General features: G+C 37.2%; 1 protein-coding gene across 1 annotated transcript; it reads right to left on the bottom strand.

The window, feature by feature from the left end:
• Positions 1 to 445: 445 nt before the first annotated feature.
• On the bottom strand, positions 446 to 22,969 carry LOC117913526 (IAA-alanine resistance protein 1). Its single transcript, XM_034828522.1, has 11 exons — positions 22,316 to 22,969; positions 18,640 to 18,723; positions 18,452 to 18,501; positions 13,833 to 13,884; positions 12,257 to 12,361; positions 4,700 to 4,959; positions 4,245 to 4,397; positions 4,004 to 4,111; positions 950 to 1,051; positions 809 to 853; positions 446 to 700 (listed from the first exon to the last, which is right to left on the bottom strand). The coding sequence occupies exons 1-11, from the start codon at positions 22,647 to 22,649 to the stop codon at positions 548 to 550; spliced, it is 1,446 nt and encodes a 481-aa protein (XP_034684413.1). The 5' UTR covers positions 22,650 to 22,969; the 3' UTR covers positions 446 to 547.
• Positions 22,970 to 23,437: the final 468 nt, after the last annotated feature.

Raw genomic sequence — 23,437 nt, 5'->3', positions numbered from 1 at the left:
ACTACTGTTGAAATCATGGGGTACAAGTTGGAAGCTTTTTGACCATCCAACATCTAGCTATCAAGAGCATAGGACATGAAAGGTATAGCCACTACAATAAGGGGAGGAAGAAAATGTAGACAGCGACTGGTTCTCTTGTGACAAACTGCTCAACCAATAATTCAAAATCAAGGAGTACATATTTTAACAATTTCTATCTTTGCAAAAACACAAAAGGAGGATTCCGCCAGACGTGAGCATTACATACCATTTATTTTTTAAAATTTATAGGTGCAAATGAGAGGTAAGGAGCTCGCAAATTCTCAATGGGCGTAGATGGTCCCAAAAACCTCAAATCCTAGCCCTCCTTTATAGGATCAATCCAATGTTCACCCAAAAACCCTATGCTGAAGGGAAGATGATGGCTAGGGTCCGCTCTACTTCGCATGGCTACACAAAAGCCAACTACGGAATGGAAATGCACATAACTGGAAAGTTTATGAGACAGAAAGTTAACATAGTCACATCACATTTAACATCAACATAGTTACAGAATCGAAATGCACTTTCATTCTACAAGGGAAATACAAAGGGCAACAGCCATGCCCAATATCAGCGAGGTTAATTGGATAAATGTGCCCTTCAATGTTGAGTTTCCATTGTTCATTTCTGGTAGCACTCCAGCAACTGCAATGTAGATAAATCCACCAGCTGTAAATCCCTGCATGGAAAGGGGAAGAAAAAAATTCAAAATAAAACACATGCTCATATCAAGACTGCCCAAAATGCACTCTAGCAGCCCATTCTTTGAACATTATCAAATTTTCACCTCAATCAATGATGACTGTCCCGGATCTTGTCCAAGGAGCAAAGCCTATGAGATCAGCAGCAAAATATATTTAATTTTTTTTCCATCATTTAAGATAAAAATATAATAGGGTTAAAACTGCCATGTGGAAGAAATGCTAACCAAAGCAGTTCCAACAAGTGCAACTAGAGCTGAGAGGAAGTTGAAGAAGAGGGCCTTTGAGACACTGAAGCCAGATCTTACCAGAATTCCAAAGTCACCAACCTGCACGGAAATGCATCCACAAGAATATCTCAAGTCATCTATTATGCATATTTCAAGTCACAAGAATATCTCTGATATAACACTAGGAATCCCAGGTAAAAACACTTCAGCTAAATCCATTTTTGAATTATCACCATGTTGCAGAAATATGGAATGAGTAAATTTAAGTTCCAATTCAAAGAGAAGCCATGAGAAACCATTTTGCTTTAATGGCCTTTGTTGAGATTGTTGATTCCATGGTGCTACCCAAAAAATCTAGAAAATGAGGCACAATGCTTATAGCAACATGCTAAGAATGATGAATAAGAAATCCCTAATCATGAAGAGAGATCCAAATCCAAGATTTTTTAATTGGCCAAAATTTTAGTACTAATTATTTAGTATCAACATGGATCAGAATCTCGATTAACTGAGCCCATTTATTCTTAAAATTTTCAAATACAATCTCTTACTCTTTTTTGTTATTTTTAATCTTAAGTCACTATCTCAACTACATATTAAGTATATTACTTCTGTATTGATAATATTTAAATTTTTATAAATGCAGTCCATGGAGAAGCAGGTTACTTCTAGATTAGGCTCTCAGCAATTATTATGAAATTTTACATTTTTTTTTTATTAGTTTTAATGTTTTTCAATTTTCAAAAGAGGAGGTAGCTAAAGAAGAAACTTAGGGCCTGTTCAGAAAGAAAACAATACTTCATTGTTTTCAGAAACAAAATTTTGTTTGGGAATATAATTCTAAAAAATTGTTTCCTTTTCATGAAGGCACTCTGCATTCATGCACAATACAATGTTCCCGATCAATTTTTCCTACTTCCAATTGTTACTCATGACAGTCAATAAAAAACACCTGAAAAATACATCAAATTTGTTCTCAAAAATTACTTTGTTTTCAACAAATTCTCAAAAATTCCAGTCCAAAATTTACCAAACATGCTTTTGACATTGGAAAACTGTTTTTTGTTTTAAAGAGAAAAATGTTTATAGAAACAATTGTCAAACAAGCTCTTGATATTCCTGTCACCTGACAGAAAAAGGACAAAGAGATCTACTTGCCATTGCAACACAATTTTATTTATTTATTTTTTTTTTTTTGGTTGCAAGCAACAATATTGGCAATGCTAATAAAGAAGCTCAACAAAGTATATAGGACATATACAAAGGGCACCAAAAGGTAAAGGGAAGAGTGGGGCAACAGAAAACAATATTCCTCTTCTTCGCACAGAAAGCACCCATGCACCAAGAATCATCGTCTCCTTTGTAGCAGATCAAAGTCAATATTTTTCCACAAGTTGCTTTCCAAGATAAAGACCCCATTTACTCCCACAGGGAACGGACTCAGTCCTTTTCGGCATGAAAAAGAATAAAAGGATTTAATTGAAAATTTATCATTCCTCAAATTCATCCACACCATCCTGACCTCTTCAACATTATTCACTGACTTTTCTTGCAAACTTAAGAGAAATGTCTCAATTCTTTCCATCTCCCAATCATACAACTACCTTTAAAAAGCAGAGATTTCAATGGCCTCCGTTGCCAAACTGCTCTCAAACATCTGCCACCCAAGAATCCTTAGACAAAGCCATGACATACAATGAGGGTAAAAAGATGCTCAAAGAAGAATCAATGCACTATTTTTTTCCCCCCGAAACTACACCCTCTTTCCATCTCCCATAACAGACAGCGGGTTCTACTTTTGATAATATCTCTCTCCTAATGGTCGTCCACAACCCTGCCCCAAAGCCAACCTTCAATTCCCTAGAACACCAACCCCCTCTTTTTCCTTGAATTCCCAACAATAACCCGCTTCTAAGCATATCTCCAACAACACTTGCTAGGAAGTGCCTTATTGAGGATAAAAAGATCTTTGATCCCAAGCATCCTTTTCGCCTTTCCATGCAAGCAATCAACCATTTAATCACATATGGTTTTTTCTCTAGGGAGAAGCCTCCCCAAAGGAATTCTCTTTGAATCTTCTCGAGCCTCAAACTCATCTTCCTTGATATGACAAATAGGAACATAAAATAAACGGCCAAGCTAGAAAAATTACTTTTGATCAGAGTAATGCAGAGGCCAATTTGCATAATCAGATGTTTATTCCATGGGTGACCCTAGAATTTCCCAAATATCATGCCAAAGAAGATGATCAACAGTAATTTTCTTTTCCCTTTTTTTTTTTACCTTTTCTTTTTATTTAATATTATTGGAAACTTCTTTATCTCAACCAAACCTAAGCCTCCTCCTCAATCCCCACCCAACCCCTTGCCACCTAAGCCAAGCCCCAAAGGGTGCCTATAGAAATTCTTTAAAACCATGTTCCCCCAAACAAATGTGGGGAAAAACCATGATCTCCAATTCATCATGCAACCAGACATTTTATAAAGATTCTTTTGGGTAAAACCTTTAAAATCCAATGTTAAACTTGATAAGCCTACAGAGTTGTTAGGTTTGACTAAAGTTCCACACATCCTATCAAGTGCATCAGAAACATTTTGGGCGCTGCCATCTGATAGATCATACCAAAATTTCGTTTTCTCCCCTAACCTTTTGTGGATGTTTTTTACTGTACAGGGTTTACCAAGCAGTAGAGGTAAATAACCACCTAGAATAGAGGGGGTATCATTACATTTGGTTGAAAAACAAAGAACTTTTTTCCTCAAGACTTCCCAAAGCAAAATCTCAAGAGAAAAAACTTCAACATTGAAAAAGGAATTCACAAAGTAAAGGCACACATGGAATGTGGACACATACTGCTACAAAATAAAGACATCATACCAGCCCACTAAATTTACAATACTAAAGGTTTGTAAACGTACAATCATAAAAATTATTCTTAGTAAGTCAAAATTTGAAGTTAATATTATGATTCTGAAATGTAGATGATTGATTCTTGCACATGCAGCCAAAAAAAATCATGGCCAATCAAGGTACAAGAGATAGAATTGGGACCTCTTGAGGGAGCTCATGAGCAAGCAAAAATACAGTTCGAGACCACCCACCAACAGAACCATATAGCAAGAAAGCACTTCCCAAAGCCATCCCATCAGTAAAATTGTGCTGCAATATTCAGACAATTAAGTTTGACTACATTAAGAATTTCATTTTAGTAAAATATATCAAGTAAAATATTAAAGCTTGAGGAATAAATTATCAAATAGCTTTACTACAAATATAAGGAACAAATACTTACAACACCATCAGAAAAGAGATTAAGATAGCCAAACACAAGATTTGATGGTGATTGAGCAGGTTCTTTTTCCTTTAAGGACTTAATATCATTGGTGGAGCCATTTCCAGCATCTGAATCTGATTTATCTTCTCTCAAACCAGAAATACTATTTCTCTGCAGAAGGCAAGCATGTTACAAGAAGTTCAATATGCAATTCCAAGGATACTATTCAAATTGGGTGTCATTTCTTGAATTAGCTATCCTCCAACTTCTGCATGCAACTTGCTGGAAATTTACTTTCTAACATTGGTATTATACAACAAGCATGTCTCTCCAACTTTAATATTGCTGTTTAACAGAAAAGTAATATACTTTTTATACATGACATGTACACATGGGACTTTTTCAAGGCCATAATTCAGAGCAGATCTAAGCTCCCACATAGTTGCAAAATTTACCCTATCCCTTCAGCTTACCTTCCGAAGAAGAGATTCATGTTCAGTTTGTTTTTCTCCAGTTAAACAGTCAACAGATTCTGGAGTCAATGTACTCTGATTCTTTTCACTGAGAGACTCAGACTGCTGATTGTCACAAGCATCATTATCATCCTTCATCTTTTTACCATTCTTACGATGATGGTGGTGATGACCATGACTCCATGCACTATTAGCTCCACCAGATATACCTTCAACATACCTCACAAGCTTCTCCACAAGAAGAAAAAGTACAATTCCACCTGCAATAACCAACATATAATTAACAAGAATTCAAGGTTTTTTTTTTTCTTCTTTTATTTTTCCAGTAGGAAGATTTAATCCATTGTAATACAATTGAGAAGGCACCTGATAAAATATGATTAAGAAACAAAACAAATAAACCCTTAAGCAACAGAAAAGTGGATGATAAGTTTATACAGCATAGAATTATTTAATATAAAATGACAAACATTTATATATTAGATTCTTAAGAACAGTTATATTACAAAATATGGCACTTGAACAGAACTCCTTTTCTTCCCTTTTTTGGGAATTATTACTATGCAAAATTATACACAAAAATTTAAAGTATCTAACACTGTGTAGGATAGAACAGACAGTACATTTTTTTTTTTTACCTCTTTTTTTTGGATAAGTAGAAGTTATCCATTCCAGCTCAATAAAAAGAAGAAGCATTCATTCTGACTGATTCAGGGAAACCTAGAATTGGTTATTATTAGGCATAGATAAGGTTAAACTTAAGCAACACCTGGTCATCATCATGAGGCAAATTGGTTCACCACCACTTTTAAGGAGAGAGTAATCTATAGGGTTCTTTCAGATAATATGCAAGATCAGTACTTCAATTTCATGCATCATGATGGAATTCTCAAATTTTTAATTTCACATGATAGCCAAAGAAGATCAAACCCTTAGAGATTGAGATCCTGTGAAGGATAATCGTGGGAAAAGGCTCCTATTGTCCTTTATGGAATGCATTCCTTACAACCTCATTGATTCTTGCAGGAAGAGAAAATGAAAAGTCTAGCTCATATTTGAGTAATTACAAGTCTCAAAAGTGCCAGGCAGTATTAAATTGAGTACCAACAGATAACTCCATTCATCACCCAACAAAGCAATAGATAATCTTGTCAATATGGCTAAATCTTATTTAGCGACAAGGCTTACGCTACCACAAACCTCTCTTCAAACACAAACTTCCCTAGGGGATTTCTCTGCACTCAACCCTATCTCAGCAATGCTTTTTAGTTTTAGTAATAAAGAAAGCCTCATAATATTTTCATCAACTGTTAGCAACATATTTGTTGTATTTGTTTGTAGAGTTGTAAAAAATTTTAACCAGTCATTAATCACCACCGTGTCATAAAAAATATACAATATAAAATGAGTATAACAAAATAAAATTGTCACTTGAAAATAATTTTATCAAATCAAATTATGACATGTGGGCCTCATGCAAAAGGAAGACAAGTGGTCTTCAAATTAAACAAAAAAAATAAGAATTTTGGTAATTAAAATATAACTATCAAAATAAATAAATAAATAAATGAACTTTATAAGTGAGAAAGTATCGAGTCTCATTAAAAAATAAATTAGAAAGTATCCTAATATGCCTTGTCAAGTTTCACAAATATTAATTTTTAATTAAAGAATAATACTTCAAGGATTAAGACTATCCAAATGTCTCAAAATCTACCTAAATATTAACTTTAATTAACGAATAATATTTGCAAGGAATAAGAAAAACTATCCAAATATCTCTCTCTTTACCCTTGTGAATAAAGGGATCTCCTTAGTTTTCAAAATCACATTGAAAGATGTAGGAAGACTTTTGCACTTGAGAAGAGTTGGAGAAATTCCACCTTAAGGATTCAAGAAGTTCTTCAAAGCCTTAAAGATTCGAAGATCAAGCTTTCGAAGATTTAAAGATCAAGTCTTCCAAAATTTGAAGACCAAGTTCAAATATTTGAAAGCCAAGTTCGAATATTCGAAGTTCAAGCTCGAGGCATTCGTGCCCTCGGTGAGCATTAGTCACACCAAAGTCCAAGCTCGACCCAAGATAAGCCAAGGTCCAAGCCCAAGTTGAAGACACACTAAAGTCCAAGCCCAAGCTAAGGCACACTAAGGTTCAAACAGAATCAAGGCCCAAGTCAAGGTTACTGTGAAGAGAGAGAGAGAGAAAAGGGAGAATCCCTAATTATTGTTATTGAAAAACTGTTAAGAATACACATTGGACTTGGGCATATGTATACATGTTAGTGGGACCCACAATACAATAAGGAAAGAAAAGGAAAAGGAAAAGTAAATAACCTAAATAACTATACACTATCTAACACTCCCCCTCAAGCTGGAGCATATATGTTATATGCACCAAGCTTGTTACAAATGTATTTAATTCTAGGACCTTTGAGAGATTTAGTAAAAATATCTGCTAGTTGATCATTTGAATTGACAAAACTAGTCGCCACACATCCTGATGCGATCTTCTCTCTAATGAAGTGACAGTCAACTTCAATGTGTTTGGTCCTTTCATGGAAGACTGGATTGGATGCAATATGCAAAGCGGCTTGGTTGTCACAGATGAACTTCATCTGTTCATCCTTTCCAAATCTCAACTCCCGAAGAAGATGTTTCAGCCATATCAATTCACATGTTGCCAGAGCCATAGCTCGATACTCGGCTTCAGCACTAGATCTGGCCACTACATCTTGTTTCTTACTCTTCCAAGATATTAGGTTACCTCCAATAAAAACACAATACCCGGAAGTGGAACGTCTATTTGTGGGTAAGCCAGCCCAATCTGCATCTGTGTAACCAACAACTTGGGTATGACCTCTGTTCTCGTACAACACACCTTGGCCTGGTGTGCTTTTGATATATCGAAGAATGCGGATTACAGCATCCCAATGGCTATCACATGGTAACTGTAGGAATTGACTAACCACACTTACAAGAAAATAAATATCTGGACGAGTAATGGTGAGGTAGTTCAGTTTACCTACAAGTCGCCGATATCTCCCAGGATCTCCTAAAGGCTCCCCCTGTCCTGGTATAACTTTGACATTTGGATCCATAGGAGTGTCTACTGGTTTACAGTCTAACATACCGGTTTCTTCCAAGATGTCTAAAGCATACTTCCTTTGGGAAAGAACCACACCGGAACTAGATTGAGCTATCTCAATCCCTAAGAAATACTTGAGTTTCCCCAAGTCTTTAGTCTGAAAGTGGGTGAAAAGGTGTTGCTTTAGTTTCTGAATACCATTCTGATCACTGCCTGTAATGACGATGTCGTCCAAATAAACTACCAGATAAATACACTGCCCCGATGAGTTATGATGATAGAAAACGGAATGGTCTGTTGTACTGCGGAACATGCCAAACTCCTGAACAACAGAACTACAACGGTTAAACCATGCTCAAGGAGATTGTTTCAAGTCATATAGAGAACGGCGTAACCTGCACACTAAACCAGACTCCCCCTGAGCAACAAAACCAGGTGGTTGCTCCATATAAACTTCCTCAGCAAGATCCCCATGAAGGAAAGCATTTTTAATATCTAACTGATAAAGAGGCCAAGAACGCATAGCATCCATGGAGAGCAATAGACGAAAGAAGCTATCTTGGCAACAGGAGAGAAAATGTCACCATAATCAGAACCATAAACCTGAGTATAGCCTTTAGCAACCAAGCGGGCCTTAATCAACCTGACCATCAGGGCCAACCTTAACTGTGTAGACCCAATGACAACCAACTGTAGATTTACCAGAGGGTAAAACAACAAGATCCCAAGTGTCATTGGAGTGTAAAGCAACCATTTCATCTACCATTGTCTGTCGCCAGCCTGGATGGGAAAGAGCCTCAGGGGTGCTCTTGGGAAGAAAAACAGAAGATATAGCAGAAATAAATGCAGAATAAGGTGAAGATAATCAATGGTAACTCAAAAAATTGTAAATGGGATGAGGATTACGAGTAGATCGATTACCTTTCTGAAGAGCAATGGGTAAGTCAGCAGAAGGAGGCAGAGTCGGGGCAGGAGAAGCCGAAGGCATAGGAAGTGAGTTAGCAGGTACCTCGGCCAAAGAAGGAGGAACAGCCACACGATGACGGCGATGATAAACCTGAAGTGGGCGAGAAGGCACTACATCAGGTGGGGAGATAATGGGAAGGGGTAAGACTTTAAAAACAGGAAGAGACTCAGAGGTGGAGAAGAATGGTGAGTCCTCAAAGAAAGTGACATCAGCGGAGAGAAAGTAGCGATGAGTCTCAGAGGAATAACAACGATAACCCTTTTGAAGTCTGGAATATCCCAAGAAGATGCATTTTGTGGCTCTGACAGAAAGTTTGTCCTGTCCAGGAGTGAGAATATGAACAAAGCAAGTACAACCAAAAACATGAGGAGGAAGGAAATAAAGTGGTTGGTCAGGGAAAAGAAGGGAATGAGGAATCTGATCGTGTAATACAGATGATGGCATACGATTAATCAAATAACATGCTGTAAGAACAGTGTTTTCCCAAAAACGAAAAGGAACATGACTATGGAGAAGGAGAGTATGAGCTATCTCAACAAGATGTCGATTTTTACGTTCAGCTACCCCATTTTGTTGAGGAGTATGAGCACAGGAAGACTGATGAATGATCCCATGCTGGGACATAATTGAAGTAAATGGTGTAGAAAAATATTCCCTAGCATTGTCACTGCGCAACACACGAATAGAAATATTGAACTGGGTTTGGATTTCAGCATAAAATTTCTGAAAAATAGAGAATAACTCAGCTCGATTTTTCATTAAAAATAACCAAGTACATCGAGAATAGTCATCAATGAAAGTGACAAAATACTGAAATCTTAAAGTAGACGCGGTCCGACAAGGACCCCAAACATCAGTGTGGACAAGTTCAAAAGGAGACTTTGCCCAATTATTCAAACGCTTTGGGAACGAGACACGAGTATGTTCCCCAAGCTGACATGACTCACATGCAAGCGACAACAAAGATGAAAAACTAGGGACCATTTTCTGGAACTTGGATAGACTAGGGTGGCCCAGGCGACTGTGGATGAGAAGGGAAGCATCAGTGGAAATGCAAACTGCAGGAGTTGAAGGCGCGGTGAGATGATAGAGGCCTTGAGACTCACGTCCTATGCCAATCGTCTTCCCCATACTCCAGTCCTGTAAGGTCACAAATTTATCAGAGAAAGTGATAGAATAGTTAAGAGTACGAGTTATTTTGCTAATGGAAATAAGATTAAAAGGACACTCAGGGGCATAAAGGATAGAATGGAGGTAAGGAAGGGAGAGGATGAGCGAAACCAAAACCTTTAGCCATAGTTTGGGAACCATTAGCTAAAGTAACAGTAGGTAAGGTAGAGGTAGTAACCTTTAGCCATAGTTAGAGAAAATATCCTTATTACCAGATATGTGATCAGAAGCGCCAGAATCCAGAATCCAAGGTCTAAGAGAAGATGTGTAGGTAAGACAAGCAGAAACATTACCAGTCTGGGCAACAGAAGCAATAGAAGCTGACTTGGTGGCCTGATAGCGGAGACAGTCATCATACTCACTGTCAGTGAGGGAAATACCCTGAGATGTGGAGGAACTGGGAGGCTGAGGCGACCGAGGATCAGATGACTGGGCCACGTGGGCAGTGCGGGGAGGCCGCCCATGTAACTGATAACACCGATCACGAGTGTGGCCAAGCTTATTGCAATAGGTGCAATGAGGACATTGGCCTCTACCTCGGTTACCACTGCATCCTCCTCGAGAGCTAGTTTGAGAAACTAACACAAAAGAATCTGAAGTGTTATCAGATGGCAAAGTCTGAGTGGAGAAGATACGGAGGAGGCGAGCAAATACATCATCCAAGGATGGAACGGAGGAACTGCCAAGAATCTGATTGCGGACGGTCTCGAGATCTGGACGGAGGCTAATAAGCATAAGAACCATGAAGAACTTGTCAATCTGTGTTCGTTGATCCCCAATATCAGTAGTAAGAGGCATCACGGTCAAGAATTCCTCCTTAAGAGAGGCAATCTGGCCAATATAAGTAGATAAATCCATGTCTTGTTGTCTGACATTGACAATAGAAGAAGCTACCTTATAAAGACGTTGGATATCATTCATGTATAGCCCTTTCGCCTGATTCCAAAATTTAAAGCATGTTTTGTAGGCCCGAAGATGAAGCAGAATCTTAGGATCAACTGATTGCCATAACACACTACATAACTGTGCATCTATCTTCCTCCATTGTACTCTATCAACCTCAGGGATATCTGCCTCCTGCATAACAAGGTGATCCTCATAACCTTGACCCATAAACCACAGCTCCACAGAGGCAGATCAGGACAAATAATTTTCACTCCCAATCAATTTCTCCGAAGTAATCATAAGAGATCCAGATATGACAGAGGAAAAAGTGAAACTTTTAGTAGTCATATCTACTTATCTGGTGAACGAAACACGTTTGGATCGAAGAGAGTCCTAATACGGCTTATCGCGGACTTCCTAAGACATGTGCAGGGCTCGGGGTGGAGAGGAAGTCACCGGAGGTCGCCAGAAAGGCGGTTTAGAGGGCCGGCGGAGACAAAAAAAAACCCCAAAAAATGCACTTTTAGGGCTCAGATGACACAAGCGCAGATGGAGGGTGGCTAGACAGCGTCAGGCGAGGCTGGAGGTGGAAGCGCGTGGCCGGAAAGTGCCCCACACGCCCTCACGCGCCGGCGCGTGAGATGCAGGCTGCCGGAGAAGAGACGAGCGTGGCCAGCGCATGGCTGGGATTCTTCCTCCAATGTTTTGAGAAAAGTTGAAGATCTCCTCCTTGCGTACCTGATGGTATGGTCGGTGTCGGAAAAGGACTTCGCCGGAAAGTCGCCTGAAAAGTCGCCGGCGGTGAGGGTTTTCTGATGGCAGTGAGGGTTTTCTGATGGCGATACGGTTGATCGGAAGCTTTAGGAGATGGGAAGGGTGACCGGAATGAAACACGATCACTGAAAGATTTCCCAGAATGGATTCACGGATAAAGCGGAAATAATTAGGGTTTTTTTCTCCCTAGGCTCTGATACCATGTGAAGAGAAAAAGAAAAAAGGGAGAATCCCTAATTATTGTTATTGAAAAACTGTTAAGAATACACATTGGACTTGGGTATATATATACATGTTAGTGGAACCCACAATACAATAAGGAAAGAAAAGGAAAATGAAAAGTAAATAACCTAAATAACTATACACTATCTAACAGTTATTATCAAAAGAATCAGAGGACCAACTAGAAATTGTAACTCATTCTCAAAATTAATTAAATTTCAATTTGGCCACATAGTTTGCTTCAAGGGAAATTTGTGTGTAAATTGTTATTCATTCATGATACATATTTAAGACTACTTTTCAATGTAATTAGCCATCTCTTCTCTACAGTATTAAAGGTATAATAACTAAATACAGAAAATAGAGGCCGCTTTATACACATGCAAGTATGGAAAAACAAGGAAGGATATAGTTGCACTGATCAATGGAACATGCATAACATGTGTCTTTCACTTACCAAGAACAGATAATCCAACAGAAAGATCTTTCAGAGAATGTGAATGTGAATGCTCATGTCCATGATGATGAGCATGCTCATCATGTGAATGGGAATGTTCGCCACCTGCAACAAATAACATTATTTATTTATATCTCAACAGAAAACAACAAATAACCACCGAAAAAATGAAAAGTTATGCTCATTATATATATATATATATCTTCTGAAAGGCTTTTTATACGGGATAACTTTAAAAGGTTCAGATATAAAGTTTTTAGAAGCACCTACCAAATAAAAATCAAACATGACTACACAAAGGACAAGGTAGGAGTATGATGTTCAACAATGAAGTTGGAAATGCATTTTAAAAAGACAGTAAATCCTACAAATTCAATTCAACCATCACAAGTCACTATCAAATTCTTTATTCTCATACTTGCCCCTGCTAGAAGCAATGGCTCTATTAAATTTTTGACCTGTTGTTTGCAGAACCATCAGGGATGTCCAGGCAGCATGATATGCAAATCTACATTTTATCACTTCAGTAAAAATAGAGAACGCATCACCTTTTTAGCTGCAATTGGATGGTGTACATTCCACAATGGTCTACAAAAATCATATGGGCCAGTATAGCTCTATTCTTTGAGAACAGATTTTTGTTCTCTGAGAAAAGATAAAGGTAGGAACACTAATAAAAAGGAAAAGAAACAAAACCACTGTTTGGATAAGCATTTTTAGTGATTATCACTTCAGTAAAAATAGAGAACGCATCACCTTTTTAGCTGCAATTGGATGGTGTACATTCCACAATGGTCTACAAAAATCATATGGGCCAGTATAGCTCTATTCTTTGAGAACAGATTTTTGTTCTCTGAGAAAAGATAAAGGTAGGAACACTAATAAAAAGGAAAAGAAACAAAACCACTGTTTGGATAAGCATTTTTAGTGAATACAAAAACATATTCTCTGAAAATTATTCTGGGTTCGTTTCTTTTTTCCCACTTCTTTTTAAACATGTTCCTTTTTTCCCCTTTCTTTTAACCTGTTCTCAAAAACTGTTTCAGAGATAGGAACCAAACATGTTCAATATTTTTCCCTACTGCCAGTGTGGTTATTTATAAATTCTAGCTTAATTGATTATGTCAACAACTAAAAGTCTAAAATTCAATTAAAATTTGCCAAAATTTTGGAATAAGATACTCTAACTCTCAATTAGTATGATTGCCCTCCCCACTAAAACTAAAATCAAGTGACCACTTTAAGCCCCCACCCAAAAAAATCCCTTCTCCTCCACATCATTGGTGGGAAACACATCCTTAGAGTAATTTGACAAAAATCTTCCACCCAAAGAATAAAAAGAACAGTCTTCAACTAGAAAATATGGTCCCATCCTCAATAGAATTAATTCATTTTCCATACTTTTTAAGTATAGTGTACAACGTGTGTGCTTTTGTTCACCCTTTTATTAGGCGCTATTAATATATTTTATCTTTGCCTATCAAAAAAAAAGTATACTAAGAAATCAAGAGTTTGAGGTTAAAAAACAAAGTAAGAAGTATAAGTACCAAAATAAAATATCAGATCCAAATCATACCAAAAGCATGTGGCAACTGGTGAAGAAAAGCATCCCCTAACATGGCTCCTGCCTGCAAATAGCAAAGACATTGAAGGTCACAAAAAGGAACCCTAGAGAAATGTATGCATTCCATTCAGAAAAAGCACATTCTACTTAAGTTCATAGTCCTTGATCTCCTTATTAAGATTACCAAATTGCATCGATTATGACCTAGCACACACTTTTTCTTTTTGATAGATAAACCTACAGAAGCTTTATTAGAAAAAGGGAGTTTAAAAGGCAACCCGAAGCATACAGGAAATATACACGAGATACCAAAAGACAAAAAAACAAAAAGGCAAACACTCACCAGCCCTCAACAAGAACCCAACCGATCAACAAAGTTAATTAAAGAATGGGGTCCTCCATCTAAACAAGACTTAGCCCAAGAGAAGAGATAACAAACAAAAAAAAATTTCATTCTTTGAATCGACAAAACCTCATTATAAAAAACTATCCTATTTCTTTCCTTCCAAACCGTCCAAAATAAACAGAGAGGAGTTGCCCACCAAGTCTTTCCACGCTTCTTGTCCACAAAGGAAGCGGACCATCCTGAGAGAGTGTCTCTAGCCGTAAACAGGAGGACCCAATTAACACCAAACAAAGAGAACACAAGACCCCACAAAACCCTCGAATTGGGGCAGTGAACAAGGATGCGATTTATCGTCTCCTCTTCAGCATAACACAAGAAGCACATGTTTGCTAAAATCCAGCCCCTCCTCTTGAGTTGATCTTGGGTTAGAACCTTCCCCCAAAAAGCTTCCCAAGCAAAAAAAAAACCCACCTTTGTAAGCACACAAGGGCTCCAAATGATGCTCTAAGGGAACGGGACTACACAACTAGATTCAAGAGTATTGTAAAGGGATTTTACAGAAAAAATCCCATTCTTCGATGCTTTCCACAACACTCTATCCTCCAAAGCAGCAACTAGCCTCTTTCCTTGAAGGGTCGAAAGGAGCCTCTCCACTGCCTCCACCTCCCAATCATTTAAAGATCTAGAGAAACAAGGAATCCAAACCCCCACATCCCCCACAAAATCCCAACAATCCACTACCCACGCATCTTGAGAGACCGCTAAGGCAAACAAAGATGGAAAAGCCTCACAAAGGGGAATATTCCTACACCAAATGTCCTTCCAAAATCTCACCCTTCTATCATCCCCCACAGAGAAGGAAACATTTTTAAGCAACAGAGAACCTTCTTTCTAATTTCCTTCCAAAACCCCACTCCATAGCCCTCCCTAACCTCACGGGAATTCCATCATCCACCTTCTTCCGCAAACTTCCTACTAATAATAAGCTTCCAAAAGGACTTCCTTTCAACCGCAAAGCGCCAACTCCATTTGCACAAAAGGGCCCTATTGAGAATAGAAAGATTTCTAATCCCCAAACCGCCCTTCTTTTTATGAGAACAAACAACAGCCCACTTTACAAGATGGGGCCTCTTCTCCAACGCTCCCCCACCCCAAAGGAAAACCCTTTGGATTTTCTCAAGCCTCAATCTAACAACTCTTGGCATACGCAACAAGGACATGAGATAGATAGGCATGCTAACCAAAGTGCTCCGAATGAGTGATTCTCCCTCCCTTGGAAATGAACTGCCTCTTCCACAAGGCAAATCTCTTCCGCATCCTCTCTTCCACGCCATCCCGCACTACCACCGACTTATGAGGAGCACCCAAAGGGAGCCCCAAATAAGTGGAAGGAAGAGATCCCACTTTGCAGCCCAGTTCAGAAGCCAAAACCTCAATGTTCTCTACTCTTCCCATCGGCACAATTTCACTCTTATTCAAATTGATGCTCAGACCAGAGATGGCTTCAAACCACATTAACAACCAACTTAGAAAAGTCATTTGCTCTTGGGAATCCTCACAAAAGACCAACGTGTCATCAGCAAACAACGGATAAGACACTTGGATCCCACTGCCACCCCTTCCCCTTATCCTGCAACCGGTAAGGAAACCCCCCTAACTGCTCTGTTAATGAGGCAACTTAAGGCCTCCATCCCTAAAACAAATAAGTAAGGGGATAGGGGATCCCCTTGCCTTAACCCCCTAGTGCTCTGGAAAAACCCCGAAGGCGATCCGTTAATCAAAACTAAAAAAGAAGCAGTGGAGATGCACCACCTAATCCAGCCAGCCCATTTATCCCCAAAACCCATTTTTTGCATCACTGTCAGCAGAAAATCCCAATTAATATGATCATAAGCCTTCTCTAAGTCCAATTTACACAACACACCAGATCCATCCCTTTTCAGCAACGAGTCTATGACCTAGCACACACTTGTGGTTTCTATTTGCAGATACTGACAATAAAACACTCTGAACCCTTCTGCCACACTTGGCATCTCCTATTTTTCTTTTCATTTTTACATTTCTATATTTCAACTGTTAGATGAGCATTTTCTGACCTAAATCCACAAGTCTGAAAAATTAAAACAAGATTTTGAGAGTCAATCTAGAATGAAATCTCTTAGGCCTACAACAAAGGATTTTCCTGTAGTAACATACACTTTAGAGATTCTTTTTTCTTACAATGATGTTATTTTGTGCATAAAAGGTAAAAATAGAAAACCCCATATAGTGATTATGGAGACATTTTACACATGTTATGTAGAGTAGGTTTCTAGTTACTAAAATGTTAATTATACATATCTTGTTATGTTTCTTTTTCAAAAGAAAAATAACTAACCTATATATTTAAGACCATGGAGGTTGCACCTCCTGTTTTGCTAGGTGCTCTTAATCCTAGCTTCTATTGCCTGTCAAAAAAAATTATTTATGACCCTGATACATAATGCTGGTAGAAAGCAGGAAGCTAGCTAAATGTTAATGATGCCTCATTACATCAAAATTTCAAAGAGTGATTCAGAACTTTATAAACACTTGAAGCATAATATCAGAATCGAAGAAGCAAAGTTGTAAAATTTTTATCAAGCATGACTCTCTATTCATAAGAAACCTAGATACTTCAATTTTGCATACAAAAGATAGTTTTTCAATCATATCTTTAAGGGATGGATAAAAAGGGAGAAAAAAAAAACCCTATTCATATCCATTGTCGGCATTCTACTCTTGTAGAACAACTCAGAGGATCAAGCCTTCCACATTTTTTTTGATAGGTGGATTTAAAAAGAGAAGAATCAAGCCTTCCACATTACAACCACTTCAAAAAAAATTAAAAAAAGACTATGAATTAATAATATAATAGATTTAGTGTTTTGACTATTAGGGGAACTTCTACATAAACGATAAGTGGATAATTCAGAGAATATGATTTTAGAGGCACATGGGTCGCTTCACCATTTAACCTCTCCCAGGTCTTGAACCCCAGTTTGGCCTCAAGCAGATGAAAACACAATTCCATAAATGAGGAATCATTGAGTGTGTTTCTGCAGCTCACTAAACAAAGCCTCTTCATTAGATAAACAACAACCTGCCAAAGCTTCGTTTTTAATGAAAAAATAACATATACAGTTCAATTGTAACAAGCTTTTTTACTGAGAGACTGATAAATTTCATGAATCATTTCCATTAACATCCTACCCATGTTTAGTTCAATCTATGAGCTGAAATTTTTCAAGATGGTCTCCCAAGTGTAATGCTATGCTTTATCCTTTTTCCTTTTTTTTTCTTTTGCTTTTCTGTTTTTTTTTTTTTTTTTGGTGGTAGCATGTAGAAGACCAACCAATATCCTAATCATTTTAACTCTACATTCTATCCATGTTTGGCTCAATGTAACTGAAATTTTTCAAGATGGTCTCCAAGTGTGAAATCATGCTATACCATTTTTCCCCTTCCTTTTTTGCTGGTAAGCATAGACTTGTTGGGAAATTGGGAGGAGATGGAACCAAACCAGAAACTTCAAGTTTGCAAATTAAAATATTTTACTCAATTAGGCTTCTGCCTATTAATGGTCCTTCTTTCTTATAATAAAATTACAACGGAAGGAAGTATGGAAGTCTTCACTTCCTGTTCTCACTTTTCTCTTTCACCATTCAAAATTCCACCTTTTTGACAAGGATGATTTGGTTTACCACCGGTGTATTCAAAATACACTGTTTGAGCTCCTATATGGTGTAATTCCAGTACACCAAATCTCAGAGTGCTTTCACATTTCACCAACTGCATAAGTTGGGCAAACTGTAACCTGTTTGGTTATGTAGACACTTGGCACCCACATCATAGACAAGGTGACAATTCGGCACAATTTCAACTTTTACATACTATTACATTGCTAAGAATTCCCAATGATGGTAGCTCAATTAAACATCACATTAGAGAAAGGAAAAAGATAAAATAAAGCATTAACTTCAATGAATTTGAAAAGATAGATATCATAACTCCTCTTCATAGAAGAAAAGTATGGAGTAGTACCATAAGTAGTTGCAAAACCAAAATCAATCAATTTCATATATAAAAAAGTAACATAAATAGATTTATTCACATATTTCTAGATTAACATTAAGCAATAGTTATGATGAAAGCAAAGGATAAGTCCAGTTCATGCACTGAATTGACATAAACAGTCCACAACCAAAAACTGGCAGAAGCAATTTCCAAATACACAAACCAAATAAACAAGCTTGAAGAATCTTACCCCAAATACAGCCAATGAATCAACAACTGCCTTGGATGGTTTTCCTTGTACTGCAATAACTCAACAAGTTCAGTCCTTGTTCGTCGGGATAGGCATCTTAAAACAAAAGGCATAACTGAATTCAGCAAAAGTATTGCTAAGGTCATGAACAAGTCCAGTGAGCATATTAAGACATCCAAGCTACTTACTGAATATTACTGGCAAAATAATGAGGCAAATAAGGGAAGCCATGCTCACCAACAGTGAGCAGCCCATTGCATGAACCCACAAACCTATCAGGGAGAAAAAACAAAGGCTGAGTTAGAGGCAATAAGATATAATATTCAAAACTGATATTGGAATCACAATAACAGTAAACACATTTCTGATGATTTCCTTCAGTAATACAAAGATTGTGGAGGACATGTTAAATCCTATTGGTGCAGCAAATTATATGACAATAAAATATGAAATAAATTAACACCTAGAAAACTCAAATAGATCAAAGCAAATAAACAGGTCAACAACACCACATGGAACATACATATCCAGTAGCTCTATTGAGCCCTATGCTATTTGAACTGATGTTACAAGGAACAGAAATATCCAATTGCTCCATCAAAACCTATACTGAAACTCATGACACAAACAAAAATATGCAAACCAAAAAAAACACTTGATAAGAAAATAGAAAATATATTAATAGCACCAAACAAAGGTATACAAAGACGCCAAAAGGCCCAAAGAAAGAGAAACAAAAACAACTCCCTCTTCCTATTTAAAGCTCAACCAGTCCACAAAGTCTACCATGGACATTGAGAAATCTCCTATATATACACTATAACCCACTCCAAATATATGCAAAATCAAACACCTAGATATCACTCACAAAGAAGTTACCTTAATTTATATACATTTCCCTCATAAATTCATAAAATTAAAATATCCAAAATCAAACACCTAAACATCACTCACTAAGGATTTACCTTAAATATATAGTATTTCCTGCCAATGGATCCATAAAGGATTTGACCACAAATTATCATATGAACAAGGATGAAATAATTGACATGTAGTACCACAAGCACTTAGTAACAATTATGGTCCTTGCTTGCCCACAGAAAAGGAACCATGACAAAAACCAATAATATTAAAATAGACCCAAAAAGGAAAACACTGAGAAAATTGTGTATTTCAGTGACTCCAGTAGCCTATAGCCTGTTACCAGTGGCTTGCAAGATTAAATTGAATACTAAAACTCACACGTGTTTGATTCTAGAAACTAATACCATGTTTTTAACTTTCTGTGACCGGCATATATATGTATATATATCATGCTCAAGTTTATGTTTCACAGGTTCAGGCTCAGCATGCTATAGTGAGTAATGTTCACTGACATGGGAATGGAGAGGACATGTTGTAGTAGAATAAAGCCTTTAATGATTTACTAAAACAGTTCTGAGGTTCTGTTTCACAGTCATCATTACGATTAAAAGAGAAAAACTAACTAGATGTTTAATTCCTTGACACCAACTTCAATATTTTGAAGCAGGAAACATTATATCTACATCCATACTTATATATATAGTATATTTGCCACATACTTCAGATGTTGGAGTTAAGGATTCATACTCTAAAAAAGGAAATACTGAATTTTGATGGTAAATTATGAGATTTTGCTATTTTTTAACCTTGTAGGGAAGATTTTGTGCAAAACCAACTACTGTAGAGTATGATTTTGGAATAGGTACAGATCATGTTTCCTGCTTCAAACCACTGAAATTGGTATCAAGGAATATCATAATGATTACAGAGAAAAAAACCTGAAACTGTATTACTAAATCACTAAGGCTTCATTCTACTATAATACATCTGTCTCCCCCATTCCCAGGTGAGCGAACATAATACACTAGAGCACTCCAAGCCTGAACAACCATTAGAACCAAATATGTGGATAACATGATCTTTCTGTGCCCCTTGAACTAAATATCAGCCATAAAGAAACTCAAGCAAGCCCAAAATTGTCAATTCTGGCATGTCTCAATCTTTTTTCGTTTTTCTTTTTCTTTCCTTTTTTTTTTTAATTTCTGGGATGAAGTGGTCAATTTTAACAGACTTCTTGACAGAAAATCTGCTTAGTGAAGTGGACAATACAAAGGAAACATGGTGATGCTTTGAAGGTCAGCGAAGATGATTAAGGATTACATTAATTCATGGTGCAGTCATTTGATGTGAATTAACCACAAACTTCCAATTACTGTACAATAATTCATACACAGTTTACAATAGTAAAGTGTTGAGTTAAATGTAGCATTTCAAAGCAATTAGACAAGGGCTACAATAATGTGGGCTATGAAGAGAAAAATGTTGTACAGCCTATTCACAGAGCAGGAGGATGGGATAAGAACCCAGGTTTTCAATTCTTAGACATGATAGGATAACAATCACATTTCTAGGTTAATATTTAAGCAACAAAATATTATGAGGGCACTTATTGAAAACAGACTGCACACTGAACAGACCCTAAGCAACTGTAGACTACTAAAACGATTCTCTCTTTTTTCCCACTAAAATGATTCTCTAAACAAAAAATAAATAAATGAATAAATTAAGGTGTAGTTTTCTACCATTGAATCACTCAGTTCACCAAGCCAGAACATATATATGCAAGAAATTTGCATGTCAATACCATGAGCAAACCATTTGGTCAAATAAAAATTGTATAGAAGCTTGCCTAACTTTTACCCCCAAAATGGAATGCATTATCCTTAATGGGTTGATACATTAATCCTAGATATATAGGAGCCATTTGTAACTTGGAGGAGAATATATGCAAAATCAAACACCTAGATATCACTCACAGAGAAGTTACCTTAATTTATATACTTTTCCCTCATAAATTCATAAAATTAAAATATCCAAAATCAAACACCTAAACATCACTCACTAAGGATTTACCTTAAATATATAGTATTTCCTGCCAATGGATCCATAAAGGATTTGACCACAAATTATCATATGAACAAGGATGAAATAATTGACATGTAGTACCACAAGCACTTAGTAACAATTATGGTCCTTGCTTGCCCACAGAAAAGGAACCATAACAAAAACCAATAATATTAAAACAGACCCAAAAAGGAAAACACTGAGAAAATTGTGTATTTCAGTGACTCCAGTAGCCTATAGCCTGTTACCAGTGGCTTGCAAGATTAAATTGAATACTAAAACTCACACTGAACAGACCCTAAGCAACTGTAGACTACTAAAACGATTCTCTCTTTTTTCCCACTAAAATGATTCTCTAAACAATAAATAAATAAATAAATAAATTAAGGTGTAGCTTTCTACCATTGAATCACTCAGTTCACCAAGCCAGAACATATATATGCAAGAAATTTGCATGTCAATACCATGAGCAAACCATTTGGTCAAATAAAAATTGTATAGAAGCTTGCCTAACTTTTACCCCCAAAATGGAATGCTTTATCCTTAATGGGTTGATACATTAATCCTAGATATATAGGAGCCATTTGTAACTTGGAGGAGAAGTAAAGTTCAACAGAACAAATCATGTATTTCATTGGCACAGGCTTTCCAAGATTAAAGGGCTTAGCGGAACTTAACAAACACTCCCTAATGGACGACCATTGCAACTTTAAATATCCACAGCATTCCCATATTTAGCTTGTTGTTCCCAACATTCTCATACATCAAACAATTCTAAAGAAAAGACAGCTCCCAAGATAATAGATTCAGTACTTAGGTTGTAAAATCCAATCAAGCAACATCAAAAGTACGAGAGCAAGCATAAAAATTAACAGGAAATGACACTACAGAAAAAATGGGAAACACGAATTAACTAGCATAATTTGAAAAAGTTACCAACACCAGAGAGCCCATGGTCGTGAGCATCACGATCATGATCATGGCTGTCATGGTGGTTGTAGTGGGACCCGAGCCCGTACAACTTCAGATCCTCCTCCTCAGCCAATTCCTCCGGGAGCTTGGACATAGTAAGCTTCTCCTCACTTGGACTATGATGATGATGATGATGATGATGATGGGAATGGCTTCCGTGATCGCAGTGGTGGTGAGCATGAGACTCATGGACCGCAGATGCACAGGATCCAGAATGGTGACCCTCGTGCCCAAAGCACAGATTCAACCCAAATCCGACAACCAACACTACCGAGATCTGCCACTTCAAAAACCCCATTTCCAATTTTTCGTAGCAGAAACCCTAATTTCCTTGCGGAAAAATAAAAAATAGAATAAAAAAGAAAGGACAGAAAAAAGAGTTAAAAGGAGCTTCAGCAAGGGCGTGTTTGGATGTAAAGGTTTAGGAAGGACGGCGCTTGCAGGTGCCCTCGATGGTGATGAAGCAAACGGCGCAAAAAAAAAGCAAGATTATGGCGATTATAACACCAAATGTGATCACATCCATTTCCTTTTGATTAAGCCTTCCAACCTTTTCAAGGCGTGTTTTTTTCTAAACAGCATTGCTTTCCATCACTGCCACCACTCTGCTCACCCATGGCATCAGGATGAGGATATATACTATATATAAATCCCTTTTTTTATAATTAAAAAAACAAAAAGAAATGATTATTTGGTGGAAAAGTCTTTGGTTTGAATCATTGCATATATGAAAGGTTTGGAAGACACAAATAGGATGTTTCAGTATTCACTTCCCCAATAGGTAAATTTTGTAATTACTGATTTCAAGCTTAATACCTGAAGCTTATTTGCACGTATTAATTGAGACTAATACAGTTTTATTACAAAAACCCTGCCATGTTGGGCCTGCACTTAAAACTCATAATCAGCCTTAAGATGCTAAGCACGTTGCCTTTTCACTTATCATTTACCAAATGATTCCTTGGTTGTTACAAAGTATACTGATGCTCATTTGTGTAATTTCTTGAATTCTAGGTCTAATTGGTCATTCTAACCATCAATAAAATGTACATTTTTGTCCTTTTTGAAACATTTTTTAAGTTGGTG

Source organism: Vitis riparia, chromosome 1 (assembly GCF_004353265.1).
Source record: "Vitis riparia cultivar Riparia Gloire de Montpellier isolate 1030 chromosome 1, EGFV_Vit.rip_1.0, whole genome shotgun sequence".
In the NCBI taxonomy this organism is placed as follows: Eukaryota; Viridiplantae; Streptophyta; class Magnoliopsida; order Vitales; family Vitaceae; genus Vitis; species Vitis riparia.
This window is presented reverse-complemented; position numbering and strand designations above follow the sequence as displayed.